Here is an 11,600-nt window from a genome sequence, read left to right as displayed (position 1 = left end):
ACTTGCAATCTAACTTGTCTGTTTTACCTTCGACCCATATTCTAACTAAACCTCAGTTAACTTCGTCATAATGTTAATTAATTGTATCTCTGAGCAAGTATTTGCTCTAAATTGAAGAGCTTGACGAGGCGAGCTCAATGACACATCTATCTCCTAGTTTTAACCAATCACTCCATCCAAAGTCAACTCCAATTCTAACAAAATCACAATAAAGGGGTTAAAGGCACGGGGGCAATAGTATGTTAGCGGGCGGCCATTTTGTCGACTCGGGTCAATGACCATTGACCCGGGTTCTCTATAAGCACTAGTTTTTAACGTGGGTGACGTTTACTTCTTTTATCTTCTTCTTCTGAAACAAAAGGAAGTCCAATTCATTCTTCTTCCATCTTCTTCGTTGTTGATTACGACCTCTTTCACTTGTAGTTGGAGGAACACGTGATGCCATAATAACTAAAGACAACATATAATGAAGATTAGAACGAGTAAAATCTTTTGATTAAGAAAAAAATAAGAAGAAGAAGAAGTCACAGACAGGGTAGTTCGTGACATTTAAGTCCGTCATGGATTACCCTATTCGTTATGGCCTTAAAGGTCACGGATAGGGTAATCCGTGACCAAGAAGACCGAGACAGACTGGATCAGTCCGTCCGAGCCGTAACAACAACAGCAGTGAACTAGGGCAGACTCATGGGAGCTAAAATCTTGACATAAAACCCTCTAAATATGTTCGGAATTGTAGTAAACCACATTCTAAACATGTTATGCTATTCTATTGATGTCCACAACCAATCAAACAACAAATTAATTTGAGAAAATTATAAAAATTTAATGTTTTTGAACAACCTTAAAGGAGCAAATCGAGCTTGATTACTTCGTCTTCACTAAATGTTCGTTGATTCTTTATCTTAGAGAGTAAATGAGTCGATTTAGTGAAAGAGTTGACAAAAAACGAGTGAGAATATGAGACATTAAGTGAGGAGATTGATGGAGGTTCTAGTTTTGAGGTTTAGAGAGAGAAAATGAAGGTCTTTCCTCAAATTTGTTTTAAATTTCTGAGATGTGGATGGAGGTTGGGTTTGGTTAGATGAGCCCGGGTGCTTACAGATTAGGACGGTGCTAACATATAAAATAGTTGCCGGACCTGTTGCTAATGGAGCTCCGTCCGCTAACAGCCTTTTGGTCCGGTGCCTTTAAAACACCCTTAATTTTTTCTTATTTTTTTTCTTACATTTAAAAGTATTTACATAGCTATCGTTCTTTTTGCTTTTGTCTTCGTCTCAACAAATCGTGAGCAGACGAGTGGCCCTCCATCGACGACCTTCAATCTTTTTGATCATCGACTTCTTTCATTCTCCTTCCACAACCATAACCACCATCTTCTTCTCTTTCTCTCTCTCTCTCCAGAATTTATGTCATCGTTTTGTACAGGTTGCTTACTCAGATGATAGAAATCCTGTTGACTTGTTGCAAAAAAAATGACCGAAAACAAAATACTTTTTTAGTTAGTCGTAAATATTATTAAAACTTGAACTTTGGCCAACAAAAATATAGTGATGCCTTTCAACAAAAAATAAAAAAATATAGTGATGCTAATTTATAATGCAAGACGTATGTAAGACCAACTTTCTAATGGGTAACATGGTTGGGCCCAACTTGGAATTAACCCTAGTAACAATAATTGTAAGTCGACGTACTATATCCCTTCATCTGTCATTTGACACTGGAGTCGACGCCCGTTTTTCTCCGACATCCCCATTAGGTATTAATGTTAATTAAACCAAAATTAAACAACTGAAAGGGAAAGCAAAGAAAAAAAAAAACTCTCTCTCTCTCTCCTCGCATTATCTCACTCTCCGATTCTTACTCCGTTCCCACCAATTCAACCTCTCTCTCTCTCTTTCTATCTCCTCTTTGATTTTCCTCAATCTAAAAGTTTGAGTTGGTTAATTTTCTTTTGGTTTAGAAAGAGAGAAAAACGACGACGATGATTCCTTTGTGCCCTAGATTCTGATTAATCATCTTATTCATATCTGATCCGATCTGATCTTTATCTCCGTACTTCCATTTAATTAATTCTTTTTTTTATTTCTTGTGGGTCGTTGAAGAAAATTTAATTCATTTGTTTTATCATAACCTTTTTTGTGTTTAAAATGATGAGGTTATAACATAATCTTTGTATTTCCAAAATTGTAGATCTGGATCTTCTTGTTGATTGATTTGATTGATGACATTTCTATTTGTTTTATTAAGTATTGCTTGAATCTGAATCAGGGGAGTGCTTACACTTTTTGTGAGCTCTCCCTTTTCAGCTCCCTTCCTACATTTCCCATCTTCCCCAACATCTGATATCAAGTTTCATTTGTTTATGAATCTCTGACGGTGTTGAATTATAAAGGGTTGGCGTCAAAATTATATCTTTTGGGGGGAATTCTTCGACATTTCCAGGTATTATCTTCACCCAATTTCATTTCTCTTCATTATGTTGGCTCTATGTTCTTATTAATCTCGAAATGTTTGGTATGTTTAATTATCTGTATTTTTTGAGGAATATGTATTGAATTGTGTTCATTTTGGGTGTCGGTGATTGGAATATTGGGTGGATCTAATATGCTTTCTGTATTTATTTTGGAAATTGGGATGTCATAATTTTGTTGGTTTTTTTGTCTGGTTGATTTTTAGGGAGAACTGTGAAGTTGGTTGATGAATTCTTTATGATTGCTTATGGACTTGTATCATTTCTTGATGATCTTCTCAGGTGGCGAACGTAAAAGCTAGATAGTGTGCTTAGTGTAAATGTCGAAGTCTCCCTTGCCTGAACATCGACAACATGTATCTTCGTCTTCTCCTCAGCCTAGGTAATTAATTTTTCGCTGGCTTCATTAGCAATCATGAAAATTTTCTTGCTACTACTGCAAGTAATGTAGATATCACTGATTCTGAAATAATTATCTAGTAAATAAGCTTTTAATTGATCTTCTCATGTTTAAACTTTAACTAATTATTAATATTTTTGTACTAGCTTCTCGTACTTGGAACTTTAAATCTTTATGAAGTATAAACAAGCTAGTGAGTATACGAAGTGTGGAATTATTAGAAAACCAATTTGTGATATTAGTTTCTTAGTTGATTTAGTGTATAATCCTTCTCTATGTCAACTCTCTTTCCTTTTCAAAACTGTAGAGTTCTGATGATACCACTATCTTTTGTGTCAGGGAATTAAATGCAACATCAGCAATGGATGATCCAGAAAGCACAATGTCTAGGGTTGCTCAATTTGTTGAGCAGCTACATGCAAATATGTCCTCTCCTCACGAGAAGGAGCTTATCACAGCACGTTTGCTCGGTATTGCCAGAGCAAGAAAGGAAGCGAGGATAATAATCGGTTCACACTCTCAAGCAATGCCATTGTTTATATCTGTCTTGAGGAGTGGAACTGCCGTAGCTAAAGTTAATGTTGCTGCAACTCTGAGTGTCCTCTGCAAGGAAGAAGATCTACGTTTAAAGGTGCTTTTGGGCGGGTGCATACCACCATTATTATCGCTCCTGAAGTCCGGATCATCCGAGTCAAGAAAGGCAGCCGCAGAAGCAATCTTTGAGGTCTCAAATGGTGGACTGTCGGAGGATCATGTAGGCATGAAAATATTTGTTACGGAAGGTGTAGTTCCCACTTTGTGGGATCAGCTCAATCCAGAGATTAAGCAGGACAAAGTAGTGGAGGGATTCGTTACTGGGGCTTTGAGAAACCTTTGTGGAGACAAAGATGGATATTGGAGGGCGACACTTGAGGCTGGCGGAGTAGATATTATAGTTGGTCTTCTTTCATCTGACAATGCTGCTGCTCAGTCAAATGCAGCTTCTCTGTTGGCCCGTTTAATGTTGGCTTTCTCCGATAGCATCACAAAAGTTATAGATGCAGGGGCTGTTGAAGCTCTGCTTCGTTTGGTGGGTCATGTGAATGATATTTCAGTTCGTGCTAGTGCTGCCGATGCTTTGGAGGCTCTTTCCTCCAAGTCAACTAGGGCTAAACAAGCTATAGTGGATGCAGACGGGATACCTGTTCTTATTGGAGCTGTCATTGCTCCTTCTAAAGAATGTATGCAAGGTGAGGGTGGCCAGTCTCTTCAGGAGCACGCCACACGGGCACTAGCAAATATTTGTGGTGGGATGTCCGCTTTAATTCTTTATCTCGGAGAATTGTCACAGTCACCTCGTTTAGCTGCCCCAGTTGCTGATATAATTGGAGCACTTGCTTACTCGTTGATGGTTTTCAAGACAGAGTCTAGCACAGAAGAACAACCATTTGATGCAACTCAAATAGAAGATATTCTAGTAACGCTGTTGAAGCCCCGGGATAATAAGCTAGTTCAGGAGCGTGTCCTTGAAGCTTTAGCTAGTATGTATGGTAATAACTATCTCTCAAGATGGCTTAATCATGCTGATGCCAAAAGGGTTCTAATCGGGCTGATAACTATGGCTTCTGCTGATGTTCAGGAATACCTGATACTCTCCTTGACAAGCTTATGCTGTGATGATGTGGGCCTGTGGGAGGCCCTCGGGAAGAGAGAGGGTATTCAGCTGCTCATATCACTGTTGGGGTTAACCAGTGAGCAACATCAAGAGTACGCTGTTGCATTGCTTGCAATTTTAACTGAGCAAGTTGATGACAGTAAGTGGGCGATCACTGCTGCTGGTGGTATTCCTCCACTTGTTCAGTTATTAGAGACGGGTTCCCAAAAAGCAAGGGAGGATGCGGCAAATGTACTTTGGAACCTATGTTGTCATAGTGAGGATATTCGTGCTTGTGTCGAAAGTGCTGGAGCAGTTCCAGCGTTTTTATGGCTTCTTAAAAGCGGTGGACCAAAAGGACAGGAAGCTTCAGCTTTGGCACTTACAAAGCTTATAAGATCAGCTGACTCTGCTACTATTAATCAGTTGTTAGCTTTGCTACTAGGAGACACTCCAAAGTCAAAAGCCCACATTATTAAAGTGATGGGTCATGTACTTACTATGGCGTCCCACAAAGATCTTGTGCATAAAGGAGCTCCTGCTAATAAAGGCCTGAAATCACTTGTACAAGTTCTTAACTCCTCAAATGAGGAAACTCAAGAGTGTGCCGCGTCTGTCCTTGCTGACCTATTCAGTAGTAGGCAAGATATTTGTGATAGTCTTGCAACTGATGAAATTGTTCATTCTTGCATGAAGCTTCTGACAAGCAAGACTCAGGTTATTGCCACACAGTCAGCTAGAGCCTTGGGAGCATTGTCTAGGCCCACCAACCCGAAGGCTACAAATAAGAAATCTTATATTGCGGAAGGGGATGTTAAACCTCTAATCAAGTTGGCCAAAACTTCTTCCATTGGCTCCGCAGAGACTGCAGTTGCTGCGCTAGCCAATCTTCTTTCCGATCCTCTTATTGCTGCAGAAGCCCTGGGAGAAGATGTTGTATCTGCTTTGACGAGGGTATTGGGAGAAGGGTCACCTGAAGGAAAGAAAAATGCATCACGTGCCCTTCACCAATTATTGAACCATTTCCCGGTAGGTGATGTGCTTACTGGAAATGCTCAGTGTCGTTTTGCTGTTCTTGCACTTGTCGATTCTTTATCTTCAATGGACATGGATGGTTCCGATGCTGTTGATGTTCTAGAAGTGATTGCACTGTTAGCTAGGACTAAACAATCTTCGAACTTTACTTACCCTCCATGGTCTGCACTTGCTGAAGTTCCATCGAGCTTGGAAGCATTGATCCGGTGCCTAGCTGAAGGACTTCCTCTAGCACAAGACAAGGCAATTGAAATACTATCTAGGTTATGTGGTGATCTGCCTGTTGTTCTTGCTGATCTTTTGGTCGGAACACCAAGGTGCATTGCTTCACTGGCTAATAGAGTAATGAATGGGTCTAGTTTGGAAGTAAGAGTCGGAGGGGCAGCATTACTAATTTGTGCTGCAAAGGAACATAAGCAACAGTCAATGGATGCCCTTGATGCATCTGGATTTTTAAAGCCACTCATTTATGCCCTTGTTGATATGATGAAGCGCAATTCTGGCTGCTGTTCTCTTGAAATTGAAGTTAGAACTCCTAGAGGTTATACAGATAAAACCTTCTTCCAGGAAGGTGACGACTTTGAGGTTCCTGATCCAGGAACTGTTTTAGGGGGCACGGTTGCTTTGTGGTTGCTGTCCATAATCTCTGCATTCCATTCAAAGAACAGACTCACAGTCATGGAAGCAGGTGGGATAGAGACCCTCTCTGATAAGCTTTCAAGTTACACTTCCAGTCCACAGGTTTGGGCCTATCTGTTTAGTCTTGCTGGTTAAGTTGGATATGCTGCAACTCAAAAACTTCAGTGTTCTTATTTTTGATAAGCTTGCAAAATGCATGAGTTTTTTACATATGGAATATGAACCTATGGACTGCAATATACCTGTATAGTTGAATTGTGGTTACTTTTTACGTCCTTTGATCGCCGATATTTCCGTGGTTACTCTCTAAGTCATGTATGTGGTGCTTAGCACTTCATCTCGGTACTTGAATTGAAACATTTTTATTCATGTGCAGGCTGAATTTGAAGATACAGAGGGTATATGGATCAGTTCCCTGCTCTTGGCTATTTTATTCCAGGAAGCCAATATTGTTGCATCTCCTGCCACGATGAGGATCATACCTTCACTCGCTCTTCTGCTCAAGTCTGATGAAATTATTGATCGATATTTCGCTGCACAGGCGATGGCTAGTCTTGTTTGTATAGGAAATAAGGGGATTCATCTTGCAATTGCAAATTCAGGTGCAGTTGCAGGGTTGATTAGTCTCATTGGTTATATAGAATCGGATATGCCAAATCTCATGTCGTTATCAGAAGAATTTTCATTGTTACGTAATCCTGATCGAGTTGTTTTGGAGACTCTGTTTGGCATTGAAGATGTAAGAGTTGGATCTACTGCCCGCAAATCTATACCTTTGTTAGTGGACCTTTTGAGACCGATGCCAGATAGGCCAGGTGCACCTCCGATTGCTGTTTCCCTTCTGACTCGTATTGCTGATGGAAGTGATGTAAATAAACTAGCTATGGCTGAAGCTGGAGCTCTGGACGCTTTACCCAAATACTTGTCTTTGAGCCCTCAAGACTCAACCGAGACAACAGTAGTTGAACTACTGAGAATTTTATTCAGCAACCCAGATTTGCTTCGTCACGAATCATCACTTAGTTCCTTGAATCAACTGATAGCTGTTCTACGGTTAGGATCAAGAAGCGCTAGATTCAGTGCTGTTAGGGCGCTCGATGAACTTTTTGATGCTGAGCACATAAGAGAGTCTGAATCAGCAAGGCAGGCCATTCAGCCATTAGTCGACATGCTTGATGCAGGATCGGAGAGAGAGCAACAATCTGCACTTCTTGCTTTGATCAAGTTGACTTCTTTATATGCTTCAAATGCAACAGTTCTGGCTGATGTGGAAGGAAATCCACTTGAGAGCCTGTTCAAAGTGTTGTCATCCACTTCTTCATTGGATCTGAGGAGCAATGCTGCTCAACTATGCTTTATTTTGTTTGGCAACTCAAAAGTGCGAGCTTCCGAAATTGCCTCTGAATGCATTGAGCCCTTAATATTACTGATGCAATCAAATGTATCTTCAGCAATGGAATCTGGTGCTTTTGCTTTTGATAGATTGTTGGATGATGAACAACAAGTGGAACTTGCAGCAGCTTATGATATTATCGATCTTCTTGTTGGGTTAGTTTCTATATCGAACCATCGTCTTACAGAGGCTTGTATCAGCATTCTAATAAAGCTCGGAAAAGATCGTACTCCTAGCAAGCTCGACATGGTGAAAGCGGGTATAATCGAAAACTGTCTTCAATTACTGCCTGATGCACCTAATTCCCTATGCGCAGTAACCGCAGAGTTGTTTCGCATATTAACAAACAGTAGTGGAATTGCAAGAAGTTCTGGTGCAGCGAGAATGGTAGAACCCCTTTTCTTGGTTTTACTCCGTCCTGATCTCAGCATGTGGGGACAGCATAGTGCACTTCAAGCCCTTGTTAATATTCTGGAGAAACCTCAAAGTCTTGCAACTTTGAGACTCACACCTAGCCAAGTAATTGAACCTTTGATTACATTTCTTGAGTCTCCTTCCCAAGCCATTCAACAACTTGGTACTGAACTAATGTCTCACCTTCTAGCACAAGAACATTTCCAACAAGATATTACCTCTCAAAATGCAGTTGTTCCTCTTGTCCAGCTTGCTGGAATTGGAATACTGAACTTGCAGCAAACAGCGATTAAGGCATTAGAGAGTATCTCCATGAGCTGGCCAAAGGCTGTTGCTGATGCTGGGGGTATTTTCGAGCTCTCTAAGGTCATTATTCAAGACGACCCTCAACCTCCTCATGCATTATGGGAGTCAGCCGCATTGGTTCTATCTAATGTTTTGCGGTTCAACGCAGAGTATTATTTCAAAGTCCCTTTGGTGGTCCTTGTGAGAATGTTGCAGTCGACATCAAAGAGTACAGTCATCGTAGCTCTAAATGCCTTAATTGTTCAAGAGAGGACTGATGCTTCAAGTTCTGAACTGATGGCAGAAGCGGGTGCAATCGATGCATTGCTTGACCTCTTAAGATCTCACAGGTGTGAAGAAGCATCTGGTAAACTACTTGAAGCTTTATTCAACAATGTTAGGGTTCGAGAGATGAAGGTTTCGAAGTATGCTATTGCTCCATTATCTCAGTATCTATTGGATCCTCAAACGAGGTCACAGCCTGGTAGGCTTCTTGCAGCTCTCGCTCTCGGCGATCTTTTCCAGCACGAAGGACTTGCTAGGGCCAGAGACTCCGTATCTGCATGCCGTGCGCTTATAAGCTTGCTTGAAGACCAACCCACAGAAGAAATGAAAATAGTTTCTATATGTGCACTACAAAACTTGGTTATGCGAAGTAGGACAAATAAGAGAGCAGTTGCAGAAGCGGGTGGGATATTGGTAATACAGGAACTACTACTCTCTCCAAATTCAGAAATTGCTGCACAAGCAGCATTGCTGATCAAGTTCTTATTTTCCAATCACACACTTCAAGAGTATGTTTCAAATGAGTTGATCAGGTCCCTGACAGGTACTGTATTATGGAAAACCGTGACTTATATTATCAAGGAATGTTGTTCTGTAAAATTTTACATCAATAGGGGTAAGCACTAAAACTTTCTAATATTGACTGGTTCTACAGCCGCACTGGAGAAAGAGTTATGGTCGACAGCAACTGTAAATGAAGAGGTCTTGAGAACCATAAATGTCATATTCACCAACTTTGCCAAGCTTCATATCTCTGAAGCAGCTACCCTCTGCATCCCTCATTTGATTGGAGCTCTCAAGGCTGGAACTGAAGCTGCTCAGGAATCAGTATTAGACACTCTATGCATATTAAGACATTCATGGTCAACGATGCCTATAGATATCGCCAAATCTCAAGCCATGATTGCTGCTGAGGCTATACCTATTCTGCAGTTGCTCATGAAGAGCTGCCCACCAAGTTTCCATGAAAGAGCAGATAGTTTGTTGCATTGTTTACCGGGTTGTTTGACTGTCACGATTAAGCGAGGGAACAACTTAAAGCAGACAATGGGAACAACAAATGCCTTTTGTCGGTTAACAATAGGAAATGGTCCTCCACGGCAGACCAAGGTAATTGCTATTTGCTATCCTTCTTTCCATTCCGATAAGCCTCTAATCTGGTGTTTCACAATCAACCCGAATCACAATTTTTAGACGAGTCGGACAAAACAAACATTTTGGAATCGGACTTAAGTCAATTCAGACCGTGAGTCAGTTCTTAGATTTGACTTAGAGGAAAAACTAACACTACCTTAAGTATGCTCTAAATTCTAATCTTCTCTCCATTTTTTGTTCTGCGCTGGATAGAATGGGAGGGTGAAAAGAGAAACAAGAAGTTATTCTTGTTACCTTGCAAACATATGAAATACGGCATTTGTTATCAGATTTCTTTAGGAGGAATAAATTTTCTATAGCAGTAACTTGGTTTAATTTCAATATTGTTTGTTAGGTTGTGAGCCACAGTAATAGCCCTGAATGGAAAGAAGGATTCACATGGGCATTTGATGTACCGCCAAAAGGACAGAAACTTCACATCATATGCAAAAGCAAGAACACATTCGGAAAGGTATGTTACAATCCCGTTAAAATGTGTTCTGTTAATCTCGGCCTCTGATAAATAACGTGAGATTTATTAATGAGGTTTGATTATTGGCAGTCAACGATTGGTAGAGTAACGATTCAAATAGACAAAGTCGTAACAGAAGGAGTATACAGTGGGTTATTCAGCCTCAATCACGATAGCAACAAAGACGGGTCTTCTCGAACACTTGAGATCGAGATTATTTGGTCTAGCAGGACATCAAACGAGAGCAGCATTTAAAATTAAAGGGTAGTATCTTAAATTTCCGAACACTCCCATACACATAAAAGACCGACAAATCCACCATGCTCTTCTCAGAAAGCTGACGATGAGCTAAAAGGATGTGGATGTAGCTATTATGTCATCCGATCCTTATCCAAATATGTTATCGGTTGGATGGTCGGAGTAAATTCGGTTGATTGTTTTTGCTTGTAAGTAGTAATTTCGAAATTCAGAATCAGTTTTGTAGCTGTGAATTGAGTAAGCTGCACAGATTATTTGTAAATGTTTTCTTTATATACAAGTTGCAGAGGAGGTAATTTAGTGCCAAAGGGTTCCAGCAGGTTTAGAGAGAGAGAGAAACAGAGGCTGTGGATGGGTTTTTGTTTGGGATTTTGAGGAGTTGTGGGTGAGGGAATCTGATGGCTGTAAAAGTTTGCTGTACAGGTGAAGAAAGTCTATTATTTAGGTGGTAGGGATAGTTTGTCTGGTTTGGTTGAACCAAACTTTGGCAGCTTATTTAATATATTTATTATTACTCGAATCTCTCTGTCTCTCTCTCAATTTTTTTGTGAATAGATTAGATTGATCAAACATATATTGAATTTTTGGACCAGCATGACCAAACTTTTTCCAAATATTTTCCTTCTTGATGTTTTTTTTTTCTTTTTCGATATTTCTCCCATAATTCCGTACTTAAGGTTTCTCTCTTCTCGAATTTCTTTCCATAAAGATCATAACTTCTACCTCTTTAGATCTAATCATTTATTTTCCGTTCTACTTTAACATCCTCTTCTTCACATGTAAAAGAAAGATGATAACAAGAAGAACCTACACAGTTTTGGAATAAAACCTAACAAAATTTTAAAGGCTCTCAAGTGTTAAAGGTGATTTATATTTGTATTTTTTTTTTGTTGTTGAAAGAAATTAGAGTTTTGTCTTGTCACTATATATATATATGTCCATTTAACTCAAACATAACCGGATTTGTATTGGATTCGAAAATGATTGTCCACGTAAAATATTTGATTGTCAATGTATTGGTGATCTATTGATATTTGACTGTCCACGTGTTAGTGATTTATTTTGACTCCATAATTATTGTTACATTTTTCTTTCTTCACATTCATTTTCTTTCTTCACATTCATTTTCTTCTTCTTTTCCCCTTCTCTGTTTCCTTTTTCAATCTCTTTGGGTCTGTT

General features: G+C 39.8%; 1 protein-coding gene across 2 annotated transcripts; it reads left to right on the top strand.

The window, feature by feature from the left end:
* Window positions 1-1,705: 1,705 nt before the first annotated feature.
* LOC147534852 (CELLULOSE SYNTHASE INTERACTIVE 3) lies at window positions 1,706-10,941 on the top strand. 2 transcript variants are annotated; one of them, XM_086648827.1, is made up of 7 exons: window positions 1,706-2,445; window positions 2,756-2,855; window positions 3,213-6,282; window positions 6,557-9,101; window positions 9,213-9,667; window positions 10,047-10,163; window positions 10,254-10,941. In XM_086648827.1, exons 2-7 carry the CDS (start codon window positions 2,794-2,796, stop codon window positions 10,416-10,418), a joined length of 6,414 nt encoding a protein of 2,137 aa, XP_086504953.1. In that variant the 5' UTR covers window positions 1,706-2,445; window positions 2,756-2,793; the 3' UTR covers window positions 10,419-10,941. The 2 variants fall into 2 exon arrangements, with proteins under 2 accessions (XP_086504953.1, XP_086504954.1); XM_086648828.1 differs by having other exon boundaries at window positions 1,723-2,445; window positions 2,680-2,855.
* Window positions 10,942-11,600: the final 659 nt, after the last annotated feature.

Source organism: Eschscholzia californica, unplaced genomic scaffold, assembly GCF_041429995.1.
Source record: "Eschscholzia californica isolate CP2 unplaced genomic scaffold, dmEscCali1.0.p SCAF_6, whole genome shotgun sequence".
In the NCBI taxonomy this organism is placed as follows: Eukaryota; Viridiplantae; Streptophyta; class Magnoliopsida; order Ranunculales; family Papaveraceae; genus Eschscholzia; species Eschscholzia californica.
Note: the sequence above shows the minus strand (reverse complement) of the source record. Positions and strands in the feature narration are given on the sequence as shown.

Coding starts and splice junctions, on each gene's coding strand:
- LOC147534852 (XM_086648827.1), top strand. CDS start 2,794: ATGTCGAAGTCTCCCTTGCCTGAACATCGACAACATGTATCTTCGTCT. Junction 9,102..9,212: donor GTTGATCAGGTCCCTGACAG/GTACTGTATTAT, acceptor CTGGTTCTACAG/CCGCACTGGAGAAAGAGTTA. Junction 10,164..10,253: donor GCAAGAACACATTCGGAAAG/GTATGTTACAAT, acceptor GATTATTGGCAG/TCAACGATTGGTAGAGTAAC.